Below are 26,224 nucleotides of genomic sequence, written 5' to 3' on the forward strand. Positions count from 1 at the left end.
TGACATTAATGTGGCAGAGCATCTATAAGAGATATTGCTTAAAATTAAAATATGCATCCAGTGTCCGACATCATGTTGTCATGGCAGTGCCTGAATGTCCACACACATTCTTATAAACACAATAAACGCACAATGGCAGTGAAACGCCAATGGCAGTGTGAGTTTCACTTCACACTAACACACACTGGCTCCACAGAGGAGATGGTCTGATTAGATTTTACAGCACCTTGCTGCATTATTTTGCATTTTAATGAAGGAAAACTAATTTTCCTGAAGCTATCATAGTCCCGTATTGCTTTAAATTATGAATTAATAGTAATATATTAACACATTAATATTAATTCCGTTGCGTTAATTTGTAAATAATGCATTACTTAGCCTAATGACCTGATGAGGATAACTGGTAATGTTTTATATATCAGGACCATTTCCAAACAACCTCTTCCCTCTAATGTGTTTCCTCCTCTGAGCTCTGATTGGATTTGTCTGATCAGATTTCAGATTTCACTCTGTGGTCGTGTCTCAGTCTGGATCAGCTGGTGAATTCACACATTTAAAGAATCCTCGTTGCTCCCGAATGTCCAGGAAATAAGAGATTAAGACCCACACTCAGGATTTGGTGGCTTAAATAATTAGCAGCCACTCTTGGTCAATGTAATCTGCCCATGAGCTGGATGTGTGTGTTATTTTATCCTGCTCAGGGAAACATCAGCTGCCAAAGCATTTTCCTTAAAGCAGAATTAAGAAAGAAACACAAACTGCAGAACACATCTAGGAATGGATTTGGCTTTTGGCAGAGTGGTGGGCATTCGACCAAGCGGGGGGGGGGGTGTGTTTCACAGTTTGGCAACTGGTCGAGCGGGAGAGACGGCTGCAAACAGACACGGCTACTCGGGAGTAGGGATGAATTTAAGGGAGATGATAGTGTGTTGACTTCCAAAGCTTTTAATTGAGGCTCAGCTGCAGGTCCTGAAACAGCCTGAACACATCGATACGCCTTTTCTTTTTAAAACATCCAAGTTTATCCTCGTACTGAGTTTGAATCTAAGCTTGTCGGACATTTTCATTTAAGTAAATCCAACCATCTTCTCTTTTCTGTTTGCTAGAGCAGGTGTTGCTTATACGCAGATGGGTAAATAACATCATCTGGCTTTTTTCAATCATGAGACGCCCTCGGTCTCTCTCATCTATCGCCGAGTTTAATCCGTTTTTGTAATTCCTCTTCCCTGTCTCCTGACGATTTCCTCTGCAGATGAAGAAGGACTCGGTGGTGTCCTGCGTCCTGGACTCCGAGGCCGTGGCCTGGGACCGGGAGAAGAAGCAGATCCAGCCCTTCCAGGTCCTCACCACTCGGAAAAGAAAGGTATGATGTGGAGAAAGGAATGAAATGTTCATGAAGCTGCAGCAGACAGAGGAGATTGGTTAGGATTAGGGTTGCAAAGGGGCGGAAAGTTTACGGTAAATTTCCGGAAACTTTCCATGGGAAGTTAACCTCTGGTATTTTGGGAATTTTGAAAATAATATCAATGATATTACTGGGGAAAAACATACTAGCATGCTGACTGAGGATTGTTCATCTGTTCATCTAGCCTATTTCCATTCATTTATCCATCAATTCTAAAATATTTTTTACAGACGATTCCAATTGTTTGGCTAACTATTTATATCTCTGGCATTGCATTAGTGTTTTTTTACAAACTTTTTTCTCATCTTATTCTATAGAACAATGCCACGTGCACTCTCTCATGTGTGGAGACATTTCACCCCATCCAATGTAGAAGGAAAAGCTGTGTACAATTGCAAATACTGTGCAAAGACCTATGTTAAGAATGACACAACGATGCAGAAGCATATAGTCAAGTGCCCAAAGTTTCCTCAGGGCTCAAATCAGCCTATGACACAACAAAATGATTAAATTTATGTCTGTATATTACAAGGTAAATAGAGTTGGTATAAATTACCCACAACATTTCCAGTTTATTCCCGTTAATTCCCGTTAATTCCCGTTAATTCCCGTTAATACCCGTATATTCCCGTTAATTCCAGTTAATTCCCATGGAAAGTTTCCAACTTTGAAATTTCCCGGAATTTTGCAACCCTAGTTAGGATGAGACGGGAACAGTCTTAGAGGGGAGGGGAGTGTGTGATTGCAAATGTCAGTGATGTCAGGTGTTGTTTTTTGGAGTTTTGATCAGAATAACGACCTCTTCCCTCCGCACCAATCACATCGGGGGGGGGGGGGGGGGAACCGCCTCATTTACCCGTCTCCTGCATGCACCATGACACCCGAGCAAATTAGGACGGAAGAAACGAGAGTGCAAAATACGGAGCCGATGCTGAGGAGAGTGGGAGAAACTGATTATCCTGAAGATTTCTATTTTGCTGGATACTGTTACAGCCCCTATGAAATCATGATTAGTTATAATGACAGTTTGATGCACAAACTGATTGTGTTGCCCTGCCGGCTATTTGTGTAACAGCATCTCCACCGTTTCCTCCACCACGAGCGTTCCTGTTGAAATGAAACATTTTCAGTTGAGGAGATGGAACCAGATACGGACTAATTAAACACTGTTAATGAGCGGAGGGGAAGTAATGAGGAGGCCAGCGATAAATCAAGGGACAAATCGCTCAAAATTGGAGACTGCTGTGGTTTTTATTGTAATTGCTGCCGGATCGGTTTCCTTCCCCACTGGTCACAGACGTTTTGTAATGTTGTTAGATTGCGATTCCCTTTGTGACGTCAAACCGAGTCTAACTATAACTCGAGAGGAGGTTCATGCATCAAAATGTGTTTCACCACATATAAGTAGTGCTTGTATAGGAAGGTTGGTGTTCCAGCGTTTCCTGGTGTGTTGTTGTTTATTGTTAAAGTGTAAAGAGAGCTCAGGTCAGCAGGAGAGTGGACGAGGAAACTCAGACAGAGAATCTGACACGATACAAACCAGCCGCTGCTTCTGCTTCTGATCCTGAAGCAGCAGCACTAATAATTTATCAATGTCGACCCGTTGTGAAAACACTGAATTCACACAGTTTGTTGTTCACGTTACAGAGTTCTCTTCTCTTATCTCTGCTTCACTATCAGTTTGAGTTAGTGTTAGCCGTCTTCTACCCGGCCCTTAAGTTGTGTTACCACCATGTTTAGATCAGGATAACTTCAAGTTGTAATGACGCCATTTGATTTAGGAGGAAGAGGTTGACCAACAAACGGTAATTTGACCAACAAATAGTCGACACAACTTGCATTTCAATATGACTTCAGTGCAGAAATCATGAAATCTAGAATTGTAGAAAAGGAGAGGAACGAAGAGGAGCAGAATAAACAGGATCAGGTGTTGGAGGGGTGAGAGAAGGAGATGGAGAAAGTAGAAGAGGAGCAGGAAGTTATATTGTGTATGTGTGAGACAACGTGGCGATGCAATGTGTTCAGCAGGCAGAGGGAAGGCGGGGGGGGGGGGCAGACTGACTTTCAAAAACGACCGGGAGGGAAATCAAAGAGCTCTTTGTAACAAGTACCAAGGTTAGACGTAGCGATTTGTGAATAAGATGCGTCAATTTGCATATTTTTGTCGAGGGAGATGGAAACATTAAAATGCATATGTGTGTTGATGTGTGTGTTGATGTGTGTTGATGCTTCCCTGCAGGACGTGGATGCCTCTGAGATCAATGTGCAGGTGTGCGTGTACGCCTTCGACCTCCTCTATCTCAACGGCGAGGTGAGACCCGGTGACGACGAGGAAATGATTACCCAGAGATCTCTGCCTGCACTTCTGTTGTCATTTAAAACTGTTGTGTGTGTGTGTGCGTGCGTGCGTGTTTATTGTTTGTGAGTGCGCTTGCATACTCATCGCCCCGTCGAGATGCCAACAACTTCCCTGAATGCCAATGATGGTGCTACTGGAGGCCCTAATGAGATAATGATTGTAACGCTCATTGTAATTCCAGCAGAGTGTGTCTGAGTGTGTGTCTGAGTGTGTGTGTGTGTGTGTGTGTGTGTGCGTCTGTCTGAGACCGTCTCCGAGTCTGTGTCTGACAGAGAAAGCGCTGCATTTCTTTAAGTGTGTGTGTGTGTTTGTCGGTCTTGGGTGGTAATTGTGCGAGATTGAGTCTTTATGTTTACGTCCAAATAATGCAGCATTTTTAAGCAAACGCTGAACAGCGGGAAAAAAATGTGAATAAGCCGACGTCTCCATCAGTTTGTTCGATTTTCCCAAGTGGGCGACAACAAAATTATGTAATTAAAAGAGCAGCAGTGACTGTTAAGCTCCGCCGTTTATTGCTGCGTCCCACCGTAATATGGCGATTATGTAAAGTCTATGAATTAATTTGTCTCTGTAAGAAAAGATGCTCTGAGTCTTACTCTTTTTATTTATTAGCTCGTGTCCTTCGTTTGTTTACTTCTTTTGCCCACAAACTGGGAATGTTCAGTTCCCAGTGCACTGCGGCTCCTGTCACTGGGAGTTACTTCATGCGATCTCCTCTAAATCCCTCCTGCTGAGGCTCCAACCAACCAGCAGGGGCAGCAGAGGCACCACGTAGGACCCCAAGGTCATGTGCTTGGACGTTTTATGACATGAGAAGAGATTTTACTGCTAAAATTACATTAAAATAACGGCGTCTTATAGCAACATGGTAATTAAGGCAGCTGTATGACATGATGATATGGCTCGGGAGGTAAAGCGGGTTGTCTACTTATCAGAGGTTATCAAAAGGTTGGTGGTTCGATCCCTGGCTCCTCCAGTCCTTTGGTAAAACTCTGAACTTAATCAAGACCTAAAGCCTTAAAATCTCCTTCTTTACTCTGAGAATCGTCACCTTTCAACTTAACTTAAAGGGACTCTCACCTTTGTTGCATTTGAGAATTACAGCACATTCAAATCATCCCGCCTTCCTCCCGGTGTTTTTATTTTTTTGAAGAAACTTTATTTACAAGCAGACTTACAACCTACTGCCTCCGCGCACGCACGTGAGTTTTTGTTTACCAAAGCAATGGATTCGGATTCAGAAGCACCGGTAAGTTATATACATTTACATTCACAAAACAAACCCTCTAGTTGAGGACGCGCCTTGATGACGCCGGCCCGAATGCGCCACAAGAAGCAGACGGAAAACCTGCATGTCCATGCAGCAAACAGACAGGTCTGTCGGCCAATAAGGTCCTTCGGTCCGAAGAATTTTATTGGTTGAAGTTTTCACTAAATATTATGAGAGTGAAATAATTGTTTGTTTTTACTCCTGGTGGGTCTGTCTTGCATTTTAGAGTGTCATTACCTTATTAATACCAATTTAACCTTATCCACAAAAAGTGTAAAAATGCAACAAAGGTAAGAGTCCCTTTAACTTAATAAGTGCTTCCCAGATTTATCATTTCTCTGTTCAGGTGCTTTTCTACCACAACTTAGTGTTGAAAGATTTATAGTTGGTGGTTTTGTGCCAGTTTAATTCATATATTATTTTGGATTAATGCCCCAAGAACAATAGTAGGTAGGAACAGGCTCATAGTGAGCAACTGAGGCCGTGTGTGTGTGTGTGTGTGTGTGTGTGTGTGTGTGTGTGTGTGTGTGTGTGTGTGTGTGTGTGTGTGTGTGTGTGTGTGTGTGTGTGTGTGTGTGTGTGTGTGTGTGTGTGTGTGTGTGTGTGTGTGTGTGTGTGTGTGTGTGTGTGTGTGTGTTGCAGGTCTTGAGACTGTATACATGTGTGTGTACGTGTGGGTGTTTGCATGTGTGTCCAAAGCCGTCATGACTGCATCTGAGTTTATGTTTGTGTGGGTAGCTAGTGGAGATGGTATTTCATCCTTGTCATTGAAACGCTTCAAGCTACGAAGAGGAAATGGTTGTAATAATACAGTTTTTTTTCCATTTGTAATAATGCATGTGTACTTCATGTGTGTGTGTCTGTGTGTGTGTGTCTGTGTGTGTGTGTGCAGTCCCTGGTGCGACAGCCGTTGTGTCGGCGTCGGGCTCTGCTGAAAGAAAGCTTCTCGGAGGTGGAGGGAGAGTTTGTGTTCGCCCGATCCATCGACTCCGACAACACCGACGCCATCGCAGAGTTCCTGGAGCAGTCTGTTCGAGGTGTGTGTCCCTGTGTGTGTTCCCGTGTGCGAGTCGGTGACAGACTCGCACTTGTTTTCCTTCTCGCTGTCTTTTTGTGTCTTGAACTTTGTGTAGCCGTACTAACTGTGCTCTTGTTTCCTCTCCTGCTGTCCCTGTGCAACTTGAAGGTTTTTGTGTGTGGGTGTGTTGCTGCAGTTTCATTTCATTTGTGCCTCCACGTGTAAATTGTGCGAGGGTCGTGTGTGTGTGTGTGTGTGTTGGTTGTGTACTCGTGCTGCTGCCTCTTTGTCAAGCCAGGATGTTGGTTTGAATTTGTGTTTGCGTGAGTGTGTATGTGTCTGCAACAGAGATGGAGCCTGTGAGTTGTGTAATTGAGTTTTCTTGCTTTGTGTTTCCAACTCTGTGTATGAGAGAGAACACAGAAATGCGAATCCCAGTGTGTAGTGTGTGTATGTGAGTCATACGGTTGTGTGCTGCCCTTCTTTGTGTGTAACAGAAGCACACAAAGACCTTTTCGAGTATCTGAGAGATAATCTGTTCATTTCCTTTCTGCACGAGTCACATGGTGTTTTGTGTTTATTAATGTGTGTGTGTGTGTGTGTCTGTGTGTGTGTAGATTCCTGTGAGGGCCTCATGGTGAAGACTCTGGAGAAGGATGCCACCTATGAAATTGCCAAGCGCTCTCATAACTGGCTCAAGGTGTGTGTGTGTTTGTGTGTTAGTTGTGGGACTCAGCACTGTAAAAACAGTTGTTACCCTCATACACTTAATGCACAAATGTGGCAACACAGTTTTATGTATTACACAATTCAAAACACTTTGTTTAGGACACAAAAACATTAAAGTGTAAAGTGACTATAAAGTTCTTTATTTATTTAAGCTTTCCAGGTCATGTTTATTGGAAAAATACAAACAACAGATTCTTTTATTTATTTTTTTAAAGGCCAAAATAAAGTGGCACATTTTAGCAGAAGAAATTAATCTTCATCCAAATTGAACAGAATAAAAAACTGAAAGAACGAGTCCTTGTTAAAGACGAAAAACTTTTTTTTAAGAGAGACATTTTTCACATTGATTAAAAATCTCCGCTTGGGACATTTTCAGCCGACCTGTCTTCAGATTTCTGGAGGACAAGAACATTTTAAAATCTATTAGCTGTTTAGAACTCTGACATGTCCTCCACATTATTAATAAATGACGGATAATTGTGCCCTCGAGCTTTTGATTCATGCAAAGAAAACTGATTCCCTGGTTCAGACTCGTAACTGATGTAGTTAATACTGAGATGCATTTTTCAACTTAATGTCCTGTATGATATATTGTGAAACCTTTGATCATGTCTAGTGTTGCAAAATTCCGGGAATATTCAAAGTTGGAAACTTTCCATGGGAATTAACAGGAATATACAGGAATAAACGGGAATATACGGGAATTAATGGGAATAAACTGGAAATGTTGTGGGTAATTTATACTAACTGTATTTACCTTGTCATATACAGACATAAATATAAACATTTTGTTGTGTCATAGGCTGATTTGAGCCCTGAGGAAACTTTGGGCTCTTGACTATATGCTTCTGCATCGTTGTGTAATTCTTAACATAGGTCTTTGCACAGTATTTGCAAATGTACACAGCCTTTCCTTCTACATTGGATGGGGTGAAATGTCTCCACACATGAGAGAGTGCACGTGGTATTGTTCTGTAGAATAAGATGAGAAAAAAGTTTGTAAAAAAACACTAATGCAATGCCAGAGATATAAATAGTTAGCCAAACAATTGGAATCGTCTGTGAAAATATTTTACAATTGATGGATAAATGAATGTAAATATGCTAGATGAACAGATGAACAATCCTCAATCAGCATGCTAATATATTTTCCACAGTAATATCATGGAAACTGACCTGACTAGTGCTACACACTACAGCAGGCCTCAATAGCGCTGCTGTAGAGTGAAGCATGCTGGGAGTTATCTGTGCATGTGATGGAAGAATGCACAGTGGAGGGTTGAAACTCAACGTTCCATACATCTTTAAAATAGAGTTTGAATGATGTTTTTATTGCTCAGCGTTTAATTTGCTTATTTTTTTATTTTTTTTTAAATTCCCCAAATTCCCGAGCTTAACTTCCCATGGAAAGTTTCCGGAAATTTACCGGAAAGATTTCCGCCCCTTTGCAACCCTAATTGTGAAACCCTTAATCATGGCTCTTACACTTAATGCTGTTCCCCCCCAGCTGAAGAAGGACTACCTGGAGGGAGTGGGCGACACGTGGACCTGTGTGTGATCGGCGCCTACATGGGGAAAGGCAAGAGGACGGGCGCCTACGGGGGCTTCCTGCTGGCGTGCTACGACGAGGAGAACGAGGAGTTCCAGTCCGTGTGCAAGGTGTGTGTGTGTCTGCTACACAGCACTTCTACTAACTCTCTCAAACTTAATTAAAGTTCTCTTCAGGTTTGTTTATTCCTCCTCAGGGTTTCAAGTTGAATGTTTTGATTTGCCGAGTTTATCTTGTGAGGTGCATTTCGAAATTCACATTATACAATCTGTGAAATAATAGAAACCAATCATCTTTTTTAAAGAGCACATCCTTTACTGCAATATAGAAACATTATCAAATGCCTTCTTCAACTTTTGCAAAAAAAATACCTTCACTGTGAGACCCACACGTTTCTGTTTGTGCCGATCATCAAGAGAAAGTTATTATTTATACTTCCATAGACGTTTTTCCGACTGCTTCTCCGAGGCAGTTTTTGAAGTTGTGTCTTAAATTCTTTACTCTCGTTTTCTCAGCCCCCCCGACGCCACCTGGAAGAACCCAGAACAATATTTACTTTTCCATTTTAATTTGAAAACGTGCAAAGTTTCCATTTATCCCCGGATAAAGATGTTCTTTTGACCCAGCTGCATTTTTGTAATAAACAAAGAAGAAAATATAAATGTTCACACTCACAATTTGCGGTTTTACTAGCAGATCTACAATACCTACAAAAAATAAATAACATTTTAAGCGTCCAGCGTCTCGTTGTCCAGGTCACGTTAAAACCACGATAATCGTAGGATTAACTGCAGTAACCTGGATTAGCTTTAGTCGCTGTATCAAACAAACTGGCAACCGTGTGTGTTTGTGTTTGTTGCTGCACCTCGAGCCATTTGTTTGTCAACTTGTTTGTTTCTCGTCTTTGCGATTTTGGATTTCAGATCTTTAGCATTACGGTGCTAAAGAGCGTACTGGGAGTGTGAGCGCTTCCTGTTTGTTGCTTGTTTGCGCTTCGGGCTGTTTTCATGTTGATGCAGCTCTGGGTATTTTGGATGCGATTGTTGTTTTTTGCGTGTGTGTGTGTCATTTTTCCCTACCCTAAAATTGGAGTTGGAGGTAAATCCGTGTGTATACGTGTCTCTGTGTGTGTGTGAGTGTGTGTGTGTGAGTGTGAAAGCATGACAGGGTGCATTTCAGGATAAGTGCTAAACATATATTGGAGCATGCGTGACCGCTGGAATGTGCGTCTGCGATAATGACAGCGTGAACTTCACCACCGAGCGTAAATCCCGTCTCCTGTTAAATCCCTCCACCCCCACTTTTCTCCTCCGTAACTTTTATGTCTTTATCCATGAAAAAAGGGTTTTAGCGAAGCAGCGAGTGCTTCTCTTTTTTTCCCACCTCCTCCTCCTCCACCTCCTCTTCCTCCCAGCACCACCTTCTTCACCCTCACACGCTTCCGCACATTCACACCTGGGAGCTCACTGGCACAACCTGGGCTGTCGGACGCCGAGCGGCTCCACCGCAGCCGACGGAGGTTAAAGCACCCGTGAGATTACCCAGTTTGCATTTCTGGCAGCTCTAGTGCTTCTCTCGTGTTCACACTCGCTTCCTCCATAAATAAAATCTGGTTGTAAAATGTTTTCACACTCGGAGTAGCTGTCCTGGCTCGGTGAGGGGAGGCTCGGTGGGAGTGTGAGCTGCACAACAGAAGACTGCACCGTGTGTGAAGGATATCGGCAGAATAACCCACACGTCTTTTGTCTGCTATTGATTTTCATATTAATCTTTCTCTGCCTGTATCGCTGCGAGCTCCGGAGAGAGAGACTCCATCGGTTTTCAGATGATTCTCGTGAATGAAGCATCTTCGGGACGGATCTGACGAAATCCTTCAGATTTGACACAAACGTCCACGTGGGCTCAACAGTGATCTGATTAGATTTTGCTGGTCAAAGGTTAAGATCACCGGGAGATTCTATAAAAAAAAAACACTTTCCAGCCCATTATTCGACGGCATAGAACAGCAGAAGGGGGGAACTAGGACCATATTTCCTGCGAACTTCACTGGCTGGTGGAGACGTATAACTGCTCGGTGGTAAATCTAGTGTCATAATCCTGGGCATAAAACTTTATGGATTTTACAGACAATGTCATTTGTTTCCTGCGCCCTTAATGACAATGAAAACGGAACAGGGGAAAGACGATGGGAAGGAGAGTGTAGCTGTCATTGTCACGACCGTTAGAGACTTACTGTGTGCTTTCATTTAATATATTATAAATATATTAAGAGATGAGTGTATTTACATCGCGATTTTCTAGTCTTACCAACCACTCCAAGATCTTCTGAGTATTCTTACATTGCTTCCATTCATATCATCGTTTCTATCACACAACACACGTCACTAGAGGGATCAGTCTCTCGCCCAAGGACTGAAATCGAACCAATGACCTTCAGGTGAGTGAATGACCTGATCTCACTGAGCCAGGATGTGGAGCATCAATCCTCTCAGATTAAACAGCATCGGTCTCCACACAGGAGACATGACGTTAGCAGCATGTTAGCTCAGGAGCTGCTCTTGTCTCTGTTGACACAGGATGCTTTCAGGGGCCGTGGGTGGAGGTCGCCTGTGATGCAGCAGCACTCAGAGCCCGCCTCACAATCCCTGGTGTTATTAATCTAAAGTATACGGTAATGAAGTAAAGCAGAAAATACGCTGTGATGGTATTTAAGGGTGTAAAGTAGGGCTGCCACTAACGACTATTTTTCTATCGATTAATCGGACGACTATTTTATCGATTAGTCGATTAATCTAAACGACTAATTTTCCTCCAAAAAAATCAAATTGACCATTTCATTTCAGTTAATTTTATTTTGACAACAACAAACTGTATGTCATCGTATAATGTAGCACAAAACAAAATGTAAACAAAGGCTCAAATATTAAAGTGCAAAACTGTAGGTTTAAACTAGCAACTCCAACGTGATAAAAATAAATAAAAAAGAGGGCATATAAGTTAAGTCAGCAGTGCAACTCAAAAATATATCAAAGTTTCTATTTAACCCCTTATCAAAATAAAATTTTCAGCGTCGACGTAATCGATGACGTCGACGAATCGCGGCAGCCCTAGTGTAAAGTGCAGGTTTATCAACAAACTGATGGAGGAATGTGGCTGAAACTCCTCTGTTGTCCGTCTGGGGAATGCAGCAGTTGTGTGTTGTCATGTGACTCCGTGCTGCATGTCATCTCTCTTTATTTCCGTCACTCGTCAATGTCAGCCGTAAAAAACAAAAGGCAGAAATCCATAAAGAAATAATCTGGTTGTCCTTGACACGGTAAACTTCCCAAACTCCTAAACACAGAGTTTTTTTTGTCACTGTCTTCATTTCCCAAATGTAATTTTTAAACCGTACGTCCCTCAGAAATGTCCTTGAGCGAGACGGCGAGTCCTCAGCTGATCCAGGAACAGCTGCTGCGTGTTGTTGGTTCCTTCTGCTTTAAAGTTTACCACAATCTCTCCTTTAATTCAATAGAGATTATGAGATCAATAGACAGGAAACGGGCTGAGAGAGAGAAGGGGAATGAAAACCGACTGTAAATAGTCCTGTCACACTTGAGACCTGCTGATCAAAGCCCTGAGTGTGATGTCGTCATTCAGCGATAGATTCACCCGGCTCCTTCTGATGTGATATATCCTGAAGTCAAATACACAAAAGATCATGAGTAGCTGCTTGTGTTGAGATGACAATAAACACAAATGTACCCACGGCCATCTACGTGGTGTGTGAAACAAACACTGAGACTTTTAAAACATTTATTTAGGCAGTTTCTCGATTTCACGACACTAAATTCGCAAAACAAGATCTTTTGGGTTTGCTAACAGCCTTAAATACTTAAAACGGTTGAGTGTGGATTGGATAAACACATGCTTAACCAAAGGATGTAAAAGTGTGATTTACTTCTCTACACAAAGGTTTCCTGAAGGCTTCTCTATAGTGTGTGGTTAGTTGGTCCATAGGACGTTCAAATGCTACAGCAGCTGGTTTGGGTGGAGAATTGACCTGTGGAGACGGAGCTGAATACATGAAGGTGCCACAGATGAATGAAACACCTCTGAACCTTCCTATATTGAGCTAATTAATAAAACATAAAGGTTCTCGTGGACACCTGCGATAAAAAACAACACCTTCACAATTCATCTGTGAGCCTGAAAATCCTATATTTGCGTGATATGCCTGCTTTCCTCTCTTTCCTCTGTCTGAGCGTGTCAGCCCATTAGACGATGCCGGTGTCTCGGCGGGTTCGGGTCTTTTGAGAGGTGACACAAAGCTTCAGGCGGAGCAGGCTCTCATAGTGTACAGGGAGGGCGGGGGGGGCGGGTGGTTGCTGTTCTGTGTTCGTCTCCTCGCTGCCAAATGTCTGCCGTCTCACCACCAGGGAATATGTGTTTGTGCGCCTCTCTTATCTCCTTTTTGTGTCTTTTCAGATCGGCACCGGTTTCAAGGATGAAGATCTGGAGCAACATTACAAGTTCTTAAAGGTAAAGTGGCGCAGTGCGTCTGTCACGCTTCAGTAACACAACTCAGTGGGAATCACAACTCTGCACTTGTTTTTGCTAGGAATTGACACCATCATTTGTCAGTCAAAAACCAAAAATTGATAAATCTGCTGCTGTATCTTCATTTCTTTTTTTAAACGGAATCAGATTCAGTTTCATGGTAAACGGAGCTGAAACTCTACAAATACTCGTTCTCTCTCTCTTCAGGTACAAAGCAGAGTTTCAAACTGAAATAAAATGTGTGCAGAGATCCTCCAAAAATACAACTCAACCTTCTGTAGAGTGTCTCTGTCTCCACCCAGGCCTGACAGGTCGCTTGAATTCACCAAATCCACCAAATTACACAAACTCAACGATATCAGTCCCTTAATCTGACTGATTTCAATCAAAATCAGTTAATTATTACCTGGAAAAGTTGTGAAAATGTCAATAAACGCTTAACGATGATAAAAGAAGTGATTAAAAATTCATGGATCTGGAATGAGTTGTTCCAATCCATCCTTCTTCCAGGTTTTGTGGAAATCTGTTCATTGTTTGTTGCGCAATCTTTCTCACAAGCAAACAAGCAGGCGGAGGTGAAAACAGAAACTTTAACGGAATCAGATTCAGTTTCGTGGTAAACGGAGCTGAAATTCTCCAAATACTCGTTCTCTCTCTCTTCAGGTACAAAGCAGAGTTTCAAACTGAAATAAAATGTGTGCAGAGATCCTCCAAAAATACAACTCAACCTTCTGTAGAGGAGCTCTGTCTCGATAGTTCACTTGAATTCACCAAATTACACACACTCAACGATATCAGTCCCTTAATCTGCCTGATTTTCATTAAGATCAGTAAATTATTCCCTGGAAAAATGTTAATAAACCCCTAAGGATGATAAAAGAAGTGATTACAAATTCCTGGATCTGGAATGAGTTGTTCTAATCCATCCTTCCTCCAAGTTTTGTGGAAATCTGTTCATTGTTTGTTGCGTAATCTTACTCACAATCAAACAAGCAGACGGAGGTGAAAACAGAAACTTTAACGGAATCAGATTCAGTTTCGTGGTAAACAGAGCTGAAATTCTCCAAATACTCGTTCTCTCTCTTCAGGTACAAAGCAGAGTTTCAAACTGAAATAAAATGTGTGCAGAGATCCTCCAAAAATACAACTCAACTCCTGTAGAGGAACTCTGTCTCGATAGTTCGCTTGAATTCACCAAATTACACACAGTCAACGATATCAGTCCCTTAATCTGCCTGATTTTCATCAAGATCAGTAAATTAATACCCTGGAGAAATGTTAATAAACGCTTTACGATGATAAAAGAAGTGATTAAAAATTCCTGGATCTGGAATGAGTTGTTCTAATCCATCCTTCCTCCAAGTTTTGTGGAGAATCTGTTCATTGTTTGTTGCGTAATCTTTCTCACAAGCAAACAAGCAGGCGGAGGTGAAAACAGAAACTTTAACGGAATCAGATTCAGTTTCGTGGTAAACGGAGCTGAAATTCTACAAATACTCGTTCTCTCTCTCTTCAGGTACAAAGCAGAGTTTCAAACTGGAATAAAATGTGTGCAGAGATCCTCCAGAAATACAACTCAACCTTCTGTAGAGGAGCTCTGTCTCCACCAAGGCCCGACAGGTCGCTTGAATTCACCAAATCCACCAAATTACACAAACTCAACGATATCAGTCCCTTAAATCTGACTGATTTCAATCAAGAACAGTTAATTATTCCCTGGAAAAAATGTGTGAAATGTCAATTAAGGCTTAACAATGATAAAAGAAGTGATTAAAAAATTCCTGGATCTGGAATGAGTTGTTCCAAACCATCCTTCCTCCAAGTTTTGTGTAAAATCTGTTCATTGTTTGTTGCGTAATCTTTCTCACGAGCAAACAAGCAGACGGAGGTGAAAACAGAAACTTTAACGGAATCAGATTCAGTTTCGTGGTAAACGGAGCTGAAATTCTACAAATACTCGTTCTCTCTCTCTCTTCAGGTACAAAGCAGAGTTTCAAACTGAAATAAAATGTGTGCAGAGATCCTCCAAAAATACACCTCAACTCCTGTAGAGGAGCTCTGTCTCGATAGTTCGCTTGAATTCACCAAATTACACAAACTCAACGATATCAGTCCCTTAAATCTGACTGATTTCAATCATGATCAGTTAATTATTCCCTGGAGAAATGTCAATAAACGCTTTACGATGGTAAAAGAAGTGATTAAAAATTCCTGGATCTGGAAGGAGTTGTTCTAATCCATCCTTCCTCCAAGTTTTGTGGAGAATCTGTTCATTGTTTGTTGCGTAATCTTTCTCACGAGCAAACAAGCAGGCGGAGGTGAAAACAGAAACTTTAACGGAATCAGATTCAGTTTCGTGGTAAACGGAGCTGAAATTCCACAAATACTCGTTCTCTCTCTCTTCAGGTACAAAGCAGAGTTTCAAACTGAAATAAAATGTGTGCAGAGATCCTCCAGAAATAAAACTCAACTCCTGTAGAGGAGCTCTGTCTCGATAGTTCGCTTGAATTCACCAAATCCACCAAATTACACACAGTCAACGATATCAGTCCCTTAAATCTGACTGATTTCAATCAAGATCAGTTAATTATTCCCTGGGGAAATGTTAATAAACGCTTTACGGTGGTAAAAGAAGTGATTAAAAATTCCTGGATCTGGAATGAGTTGTTCTAATCCATCCTTCCTCCAAGTTTTGTGGAGAATCTGTTCATTGTTTGTTGCGTAATCTTTCTCACGAGCAAACAAGCAGGCGGAGCTGAAAACAGAAACTCCTCGGCACAGATAATAAAGCCGTCACTTCTTTGTAAACTTGCCTCCAGGTGCCTTTAACTTGACAAAATAAGAAGTCATAGAGGCCAGCTCGGGTTTTTACAGAAAATGATTTTCCCTTCCACCCAGAGGCTTGTATCCACACACAGTATCTACTGTTATCAACACGCTATACACCACTTACAGGAAAGCACAGAAATATAAATAACGTTGCCTTTAAAATATCTATATTGGCACAGAAACGTATGAATTCAGTCGGTGCTTGTGAAATACGGAGCCCGAGATCATAAACCACCTCAGTTTCACCAATAAAAAGTGCACTTGGAGCAACTGTGCAGCTTCACGCCGACGCTGGGAAATGAATTGCTTTTTCAATTTACTGCTGAAGAGGTTTGTTCCAGAGCAGCAGCAGCGTCGGAGGAAATTGACAACTGCTCCCCGTGAATGATATCTGCTGTTGATTTATTCTTAAATTGTTGCCTGTATTTGTTTTAAGAAGCTGCTTTCACAGACGCAAAGTGCAGAGGCTGTTTAAAAAAAAAACGGACTAATTGTGACTGACTGGTCCAATCTCGTGGTTTCGGGGGATAAAACAAAATCCTCGAAGTTAATTTAAAAAACCCGATTAAGGTTTCGGACTCGCTGGTACAAACTGCTGCTCGCTGCAGAATCCCAGAGAAGCAGTGATTGAGAAGCCGGAGTGAACCTGTGTGTGTTTCCCTCTCCTCACACCAATCCACTGTGGTGCTTTGTAACAAAACCCCCCCCCTCTGAAAGTGATGGATGGTGAACCCAGGCGAGCTGCCGGTGTGGTCGTGTTGCTCTGGCTGCGGCGCCACCGGCTGATGGGACTCCAGGCCGGGAGACGATTGGTTCACGCTCCTCTAGGGGGGGGGGGGTGCTGTGATTTAACAAGGGACACATTGATCCCTTCTCCCCCCCCCCGTCCGTCCTGGTGTTTATTCTGATAAAGTACTGGTGCACTGGAGTTTGGGCCGGTGCAGCTCTCAGAACCCGTTCTCCTCCTTTATCTTCTTCCATTCAAAATCTACACAAGATAATTAAAACATTAAAAAGACGAGTGACTTGTTTGGGCCGAACACAGAAGAAGAGCAGAGCAGTCACAGTTTCCAAATATCTCGAATATTAGCTTGGTGATTACATTATCATAATAAATAACATTACAAATTACAGGGTTCCTACGGTCATGGAAAAACCTGGAAAAGTCATGGAAATGTTTAATGTTTATTTCCAGGCCTGGAACAGTCATGGAAATAAACAATAAAACCCCAAAAGTTTTGGAAAAGTCATGGAAATTTGTTATATTCATATTTTCATGTCGTTCACTTACGCTGAGTTTTAAATAATTCATATGCTTTCAAAGAAATACGTTCAAAATATAAGCAGGCATACTTCGGTTTGTGTCATTTAAGGTATACTGTATGCCTTGGAATAGTCATTGTTAGTTTAAATTAGGGCTGTCAAAATTAACGCGTTAATCTATGAGATTATTGTGCCCGAGATTAATGCGATAAAATATTATAACGCAGTTAGCGCAACTTTGTTTACTTCCGGTGTGCGGAAGAAAATTCAGCTCCTTGAGCGAGCTGCCAGCGTCACCCTCACCGGTGACCACTGGACGTCAGTCAGCACTCAGCAATGACATTTACCTGGGTTCCTTTCCGTCCTCTCATGTGCACTTTTTTTTGTCTTCCTCGAACTGTGTGTGTGTGTGTGTGTGTGTGTGCGCATGTTCGTCTGCGCGGTGCTAACGTTAGCTCCGCGTTAGCGTTAGCTCCAGGGGCTAGCGCTAACCGGGCTGCTAACCGGAGCTATGAGCTGGAGCTAACTGCTCCAGCTCCCACTGCGGGCCTGCACTGGGGCTCTAGCAGCCAGGCTTCGGTCCACCTGACTCTGGTTCAAAACGATATGGTTGCAAGATTGTATCTTCGTCTCCAGCACTCAAAACAGGTCAATCAGAGGAGGGCTGTTTTAGACAGGGTAACAAGGTGCTGTTTTAAATGATCCTTGTGGTATTTTGACCAAAATATGTTTCAGACATTTCATTAAGACCCCAAGGAACCATATCAACTGTGGTAAAATGTGCATACGGTGGGACCTTTGAAGTAGCAGAGATCTTCCTGTTTTCATTTTCATGTTTGTTTGCACTTTAACATGACACAATTTCCAAGGCCACTTGTTATGCTGTTGTGTGTGTTGTTCAATGTTAAAGATGACAGTACCAATGGTGTCTCAAATACACCTCTTTTTTTACCTTTTACTAATCTGGATGTTTCAATGAAGAAAGAAGCAGTGTTATTGTTTCCAAGGACATTGGGAATATTTTCAGCTGGTTTTTTAAAAAAAATTTCCAACAATTTATCATACATGATATTTAACGACCTGGCTGCCACTTTCCAGGTAGGTGTTATAGGCCTGAGCCTCTTTGAAAACACAACATTGTGTAAAATACAGGCTGTCTGAAGTGATTACTCGTTAATTTATAAGATTTAGTCTTAAGAAGAAAAACAAACTTTTAATCGCGATTAATCTAGATTAATGAATTTCAAAATGTGAGATTAATTAGTTTATTTTTTTTAATCTATTGACAGCCCTAGTTTAAATACGACATTTTGTCACTTTTTCACGTACACACCGAGATTTCACAAAATGTTGGGTCATGGAAATTTGGTTAAAAGTTATTGAAAAGTCATGGAAATCCATTGGTCAAAATGTGTATGAATATGAACCCTGTTATTATTAAACAGATGAGTGACTTGTTTTGGCTGAACACAGAAGAAGAGCAGTTCTCTTATATCTCGAATATTAGCTTGGTGATTACATTATCATAATAAATAACAATGACACTAATGAAGCAGCATAAATTCACAAGTCATTCTCATGATAAATGCAGTGTTGTGTTCTTTCCTTTCCGTGTGTGTGTGTCCGTCTTTGTCGGTTCACAATAGTGAGTCACTTCTGTGCCTCTGCACCCACCTGTTGTTTTCCTTTGACTTTTCTCCTCCACTTTAAAAGCCAGCGCTCTGTTATTATTTGCTCTTTGACAAAGAAAATGTGATTTTAGAGTAAAAACCCAAAGACCCTGCAGTTTCTCCTTTTGTTAAACGAGAAGTCAAACTCTTTGTGCTCAGTGACGGCAGCAGCACTTGATTATAATTACTCTCCTTAAATAAGTGGCTTTACATTTGCCCTCGAGATGAATTCATCACCGACAGCTAAGAGCTCGAAATGTATTCTAGTTGACAAATAGTGGCATATAATGCTTTTCATGCAAAAGGTGGTTATAATTATGACTGTATTTAAATTATCATTTCAAACGGTATTCAGCGTGGGATCACGTACCAGATGAATAAAAACGATAGGTGTTCCACAAGTTAGAGCTTAAGCAGAACTGAATTGTTCTATAAGACTCTGCACGCCCACCTGCTCTCTCATTGTAATTCACACTGTGTGAGAGAATCACTTGAATGCCGACAGTAGAAACAGTGAAACTGAGCTGCTGAAGCCTTTCCCGAGATTCACTCAACTCTGACCCAGCTGCGGCCGCGGTCTCGTTAACGCTGCTCGGTTTGAGACTTGTCGTATATTCGTTAGAGTAGATCATTTTGGTGTGTGTTCAAAACATAATGACAGGCTTACGTTTCTGATACCTGCCTTCTGGACTCTCAGAGATTCTCAGAGAGTTCTCCAGATGTTTACCTTAGAAGTTCTCTACCTTTTTGAAATGATCCTTGACTTTGGGAATGACCTCTGACCAGCTGATGGATGGCTGTAGAAGGAATGTTCTTGACCAATGTGTCTTCATGTTCAGACACAAAAACATGTCCCTCTTTAGTCAGAAATCTCATGGGGGACGGAATTTACCTGAAGTCATGGGCGGAACCAAACTCTCTATAAATGTGTGTAAGACCACGGCTGGTCAGATTTCACTATTTGGCCTGGGTGATTTCTCCGAGTTCTAGAGCTCGTCTTGACCCGGGTTACTTTGTGTAATGAACATTATTATACTTGTAAGTACTTCGTCCACGTTCCTTTCCTTCATCATCAACTTCTACAACAAACATCGACATCTCTGCAGACAAGAAATATACCTCAGACCCACGTTTCCTGAGATGGTTGTTTCACGCCGGGAGGAGATGGTCATCATCCTGTGACATGTGACACGCTCACTGAAGGAATGATTGCTCATGCCCTTTATTAAAAGAAGGTGCTATTAAATATCTTAGAAGTTGATGGTTTGCTTTACGGAGCAGGAGCAGCTAAGCAAACACCCGAGGTTATATTCCTGTTTTCACCTGACGAGCTGGACACCAGGTGTGTGAAGGTGTTTCTGGATGGATGGATGGATGGATGGATGGATGGATGGATGGATGGATGGATGGATGGATGGATGGATGGATGGATGGATGGATGGATGGATGGATGGATGGATGGATTGATTGATTGATTGATTGATTGATTGATTGATTGATTGATTGATTGATTGATTGATTGATTGATTGATTGATTGATTGATTGATTGATTGATTGATTGATTGATTGATTGATTGATTGATTGATTGATTGATTACTTTATTCATCCCCGAAGGGAAATTAAGTCGTCATAGCAGCCGGAATATTTGAATACAATAAAATACAATAAAAAATATTGAGGTATAAAGAATGAAAAAAGAAACAAGATAAATAGGTAGATAAGGTGCAGTGGCAAGATGATGGTAATAGTACTGATGATATGATGGTAATGTTATTGTTAGACAGTATATAAAAATAGTACAGTATATATAGTATATAATATAACATAATATATATTTATATATGATGATAATTATACCAATATAATAGCAGTATATGGTAATAATGGCAGCAACAATATATATAATAATAATAGTAAATATAATAATTATAATATGTACACATGTATAAATATGTGTATATAGACTTATATATACAAAGAATATACAGAGAGTATGATATAATATGATATGATATATAGTAGAGGTATAAATATAAGTATTTGACTATACAATAGATAATACAATAGAATGAAACCTTTCATGGTTTGTAAATCACACCTTTGAATACGAGGATGTTCAAACTGTGGAGATGCCCTATTTTTCTTACCTTCTGTACGTGTCCACGGTTTATTTACACTTTTCTCATATTTGATATCGATGGTTAACGAATGTCCCTATATTTTTTACATTTCCTCCAGGATCACATTCTGCCCAAACCTCGTGCCTACTACCGCTTCGACCAATCAGCGGAGCCGGAGGTGTGGCTGGACGCCGTGCAGGTGTGGGAGGTCAAGTGCGCCGACCTGTCGCTGTCGCCCGTCTACAAGGCCGCCATGGGACTGGTCAGTTCACAGACTAATCCACCCCACCCCACCCCACCCACCCTCCCTCTCCTCCTCCATGTGTTCCCACTGATAAATCCAGCCTGTCATGGTCGGGTGCCTGTAATGAAAAGCCACAATTAGTGCTTCTTAATTGAGTTATTAAAAATGTTGTAAAAGATGCCGGATTTAATGAAACAGATACGTATTTATTACCTCGAGGTTTCAGCTGCACGTCGGACACAAACTTCCACCGTGCATGGAAACGTGTTTATTATAACATTATTTAAATCCTTCTAGCGACAAAAATTGCACCAAGACGGACAAATATATACTTTATCTAAAACATTAAATATGAATCATTTGGTTTTGCATGTTTTTTAACCTGCTAGGTTGTAGAATTCAGAATTTAAATCATCCGTTAAACCTTAAATCTTAATTTTATATTTCAAAACGCTCGGATTTGAGACAATATGATGAGATTCTACAACAGCTGAGACCGATCTTCAGTAAAATGAGAAGTACGGACATTAAATATTCTGTAACACCAGGTTCGCTCTGACAGGTCGTTCGTCAAATTATTTTCGGTCTTAAAAATTTATGTTGCCACAACTTTTTCCTTTAACTTATGATGTGAACGACTTTAAAGGACATGATATGGTCTATTAAAGATTTCAGCACTGACACATTATTACTGGTGTGAGACATCAGCCACCGGTCGTATTTCCTCGGGGATGAAGTAACTTCGACCAGAAATTCACAATTAATCACATTTTGTTAATGAATTCAGTTCCTGTCCAGTAGTTTCTCTTCATACTGTATCAGTAGCTCTGGTTTTTATGATCTAAATATTCGTCTTTCCAAGTTGCGCCTGCGTCTTCTACGTGTTTTTCATCCAGAGATATTTCTATTTCTTTTTGTTCTTTCACATAATCAACAACTACTCACTTGTCGTGAATTTCCCAAAAATGTTGGTGCTGTGTTCTCACTTCAACTCACTAGGACATTTCTCGACATTTTACCAGAGAACTCGCTGAAAACTTTTAGAAAATGTGTGAAGCAACTGACTCTGACATTTGTGTTCTCACTTCCAGACACTCTGGAAAGTTTCTGAAAATGTTAAAAAGCAGCTGTAGTTTTCTTTAAGGCAAACCTGTGTAAAAGTTATTTTAGTAAATATCTGATCTTTTATTTTTTAACGGTTATGCGGCTATTAGATATTCAGCAAATAGTTGAAACCTGAGAAAGCCGTGAAACAGAATCACTGAAGGACTTGAACTGAACTGATTCAGAAGCTTCAAAGGCCCGACGCTCAAACACCTCAACACAACTCTGTTAGTTATCATTTTCAGGTCCCAAAGGACAAATCAATGACGTGTGTCTCTGTCGTGTTGACTCGTTCTCCTGCTGCCTGTCCTCAGGTGGATCCGGTGAAGGGCATCTCTCTGCGCTTCCCTCGCTTCCTCCGGATCAGAGACGACAAGAAACCAGAGGACGCCACGTCTGGAGCTCAGGTAAATCACATCAGCTGCTCTGGGAACACGGGTCTGGATTCCAATTTCACTAATTAATTCCTGTTTTCCACCGTTTGGATTCAACTCCTGTAGAAATTTGTTTCTTTTTAGCATCAAATGAACATTCACGTGTCCATTAAAACCATTAAAATAACAAAGATCAATCCACAGCAGATATTTTTTTCTTCTGCTGACATCACATGCTTCTTTACTCGTCAAGGACGTTTCTCGCTGTCTCCGCCGTCGACAGATAAACATCCAGAGGCAACAGACAAAACAAGTAAATGTTAGAAGCTCTGGAGAAAAGACGCTGAGCAGGAATCACACAAACGTCAATATACAGCATTGAGAAAAAGCCTGAGAGCAAATATCAAACTGTATTCAGAGAAACATAAGGTGAAGTGAGCGTGAATGGATGCTCAGCAGTTGTTTCTTTGACCACACAACCCCCCCACATGTGTGTTTGTGTGTGTGTGTCCCTGCACCGCCATCGTTGCTGCCACTGCCAAAAACCCGATGAAGTCTGTAATTATATTATGTCAATAAGTGAACAGATCATTAGGTGAGGGGCAGGAGTTTCTGTAATGTTTAAACACGGCTCAGCTTCCAGGAGCTGGTTGTCTGGCAGCTGCAACACAACCAGTGTGTAGACGCACACATCACACAGTTGTGCGTCCACACGTCAGCTCAGTGTTTGGACCTTGTGTTTTGAAAGCCGTCATATTCACCCACGTTCCGAGCGAGCAGCAGGAATAACTCCCGCCCTTCACCTAATGATCTGTGAACTTATTGACATAATATAATTACAGCCTACATTGGCTTCTTGGCAGCAGCAGCGTGACTGACAGAGCAGACACACACAGGCGTGAAGGCCACAGCAGGTCAGAGAGCTGCTGCTGCACACGTGTGAGGGAAGAGATGTGAAGCAAACCGGTCGGCAGGTACAAGGTCGGACTTCTTATGTAGAGACTATAGAAAAATGTGTTTAGTAAAAGAACGTGACAAGAAAACCTCCCGACAAGTTTATGGAATTAATAGTTTTTGCGTAATCCTGCTGACTAGTGGCAGGAACTTGGACTATGGGCAGAAAAGGTCTCTGGTTCGACTCCACGGAGAAACAACAGAAAGACGAACCTGGATTGATCTGTCCAAAAATCCAAGAGGATTCTCCCTACCCTGTCTAGTGCCCCTGAGCAAGGCACCTTACTCCCCCAACATCTGCTCCCCGGGCGCCGTACATGGCTGCTCACTGCTCTGTGTCCTGCACCAGATGGGTTAAAAGCAGAGGTTAAATTTCCCTACAATTGCATGAGTGTGCTTGTGCATGTCTGTGCATGTGTTTGGGACAAATAAATGTATCTTAATATCTTAATTAATTCTTAAATAAATCCACAAACAGAAGGAAGGAGGCAAAACAACCACCTCCGGGATGTGAAACCATCAGTTCAGTGAAGTACAGAATGAAGTCAGAAGCACATTTTCAAGCATCAGATATGAATTGATGGTGTTGTGAGGCTCACGAGGTCAAACAGCTCGACTCTGAAAACATGTGAGTCGGATCTTGTTACTTTAAGTGTCGTGTGGAGATGATGCATCATCACGGTCACCTCACAAGAGGCGTCCTGTACGAATCAAGGGCGACCAGCACCACAAGGACAGAGTTTCTTTTTTAACACCAGCATTGGGTTATGCTGCGTCCTCTCGATGCACGTCCCAGCACGAAGCTGTGGGAGAGAGGGAGAGTGGGAGAGAGGGAGAGAGGGAGCTGTGGGAGAGTGAGCATCAGCAGCAGCAGCATCGCCTCAGGACTCCAGTGAGGGAGATATATCATCATCCAGCAAACTGTGAGAGTTGTTGTACATTAGAGATGTGCAGGTTAACTGAGCTTCCACCTGAACACACACACACACACACACACACACACACACACATGAACACACACACACAACAACCAGAGCCTGTGTGTCTACACTGAACCTTCTGGTGGTTTCTCTGTGATCACTAATGGACACTGCACTTGTCTCTGAGACCATTTATCAAAAAGAGAAATAAAATTGTTATTTATTCTAAATGTTTCCTGGCTTGTCTCTGACCTGCCTGTGGATCCAGCAGCTCATCATTATTTTATCATAACTCAACCAAACTGAGCTGAATCACGAGTCAGATCACACTGAATATAAAGAACTACCTGTTTAACTGCAGAGGCGGAGTCACGTTCTCTTAAAATAGAAGAAAAGAATCGATTCCTTAAAGATAAATTCAGTATTTATCTCTTTACTCTCAGCTTCTCTGTCTTAATTTATTTATAAAGCTAAAACAATTTAGTGTAATTAGAATAAATATTACAACGACGGCCTCAACAAACATTGATTTTTCATTATCAAATTTCCTGCCAATTAGATTCGGGATAAAACAATTAATTATATGGTTGTTAAAACATTAAGTTAATGTTAAGAACGTCTTCACAAAAAGAAAACATTCATTCTAACTCTTAAGAATATGGAACCAGAAGTATTACCTGATAAATGTTCAACAAAAAAATGTTGAATTAATCAACATTCTCACAATCATTTCTAAAAGTGATTTTAATTTATCAAATGGAAAATAACTCAAATTGAAACAAGCTCCTTCATTAAGAAAAAAGTCAAATAATTTAGTTTTTAGATTTTTCCTTCTGAATTTGAATTTGTTTACAGATAAAATGATTAAATCAAGATCAAAGTCATTAACTGAAGCTAAATTTATTACATGTTAAACCTCCTGATGGGGGGGGGGTAATTAAAAGTTTTTTGTTTTTAACATTAAATTAAGTCAAACTTTCTCTGTTGAGCTGTTGATTTATAGGAATAAACAGTTTGTTTATATTTATCTGAGTTTGTGAATATTTATCTGATATAACATGTCACCATTGGTTTAATTACTATCATATATAAATATATATTATGTTATATTATATACTATATATACTGTACTATTTTTATATACTGTCTAACAATAACATTACCATCATATCATCAGTACTATTACCATCATCTTGCCACTGCACCTTATCTACCTATTTATCTTGTGTTTCTGTTTTTATTCTTTCTACCTCAATATTTTTTATTTTATTCTATTGTATTTTATTTTATTGTATTCAAATATACCGGCTGCTATGACGACTTAATTTCCCTTCGGGGATGAATAAAGTAATCTATCTATCTATCTATCTATCTATCTATCTATCTATCTATCTATCTATCTATCTATCTATCTATCTATCTATCTATCTATCTATCTATCTATCTATCTATCTATCTATCTATCTATCTATCTATCTATCTATCTATCTATCTATCTATCTATCTATCTATCTATCTATCTATCTATCTATCTATCTATCTATCTATCTATCTATCTATCTATCTATCTATCTATCTATCTATCTATCTATCTATCTATCTATCCATCTCAGTAAATTCTTCCCACTCTGAAGCAGTAAAAAACAAATGTTCTGCATATTTGTTTCATAAACAACAAGATATAAATCAGCAGATTGTCTGGGTTCAAATCTGAAAACCTCAACGTCATTAACACCGAGAGATGATTCTTCCATCTCAGTCTAAGTGGCAGTTTGTGTTGAATCACACTTTCTCTGAGACACACTAAAACATCAGAGAAATGCTTTTATCAATCGAACATAAAAATCAATCTCCCAGACACACAGCAGCCATGTT

The 26,224-nt window shown here is 40.9% G+C and overlaps 1 protein-coding gene across 1 annotated transcript in view; it reads left to right on the forward strand.

Annotated features, from left to right (window-relative positions):
- lig1 (ligase I, DNA, ATP-dependent) overlaps window positions 1–26,224 on the forward strand; it is a 61,566-nt gene that overhangs the window by 34,252 nt on the left and 1,090 nt on the right. Inside the window, 9 exon segments of the mRNA XM_061084314.1 lie at window positions 1,253–1,363; window positions 3,645–3,716; window positions 5,927–6,071; window positions 6,670–6,752; window positions 8,289–8,322; window positions 8,325–8,440; window positions 12,798–12,851; window positions 20,872–21,015; window positions 22,416–22,508. Of these exon segments, the coding sequence (XP_060940297.1) occupies window positions 1,253–1,363; window positions 3,645–3,716; window positions 5,927–6,071; window positions 6,670–6,752; window positions 8,289–8,322; window positions 8,325–8,440; window positions 12,798–12,851; window positions 20,872–21,015; window positions 22,416–22,508 (852 nt within the window).

This window comes from Limanda limanda, chromosome 13 (genome assembly GCF_963576545.1).
Source record: "Limanda limanda chromosome 13, fLimLim1.1, whole genome shotgun sequence".
NCBI classification, from domain to species: domain Eukaryota; kingdom Metazoa; phylum Chordata; class Actinopteri; order Pleuronectiformes; family Pleuronectidae; genus Limanda; species Limanda limanda.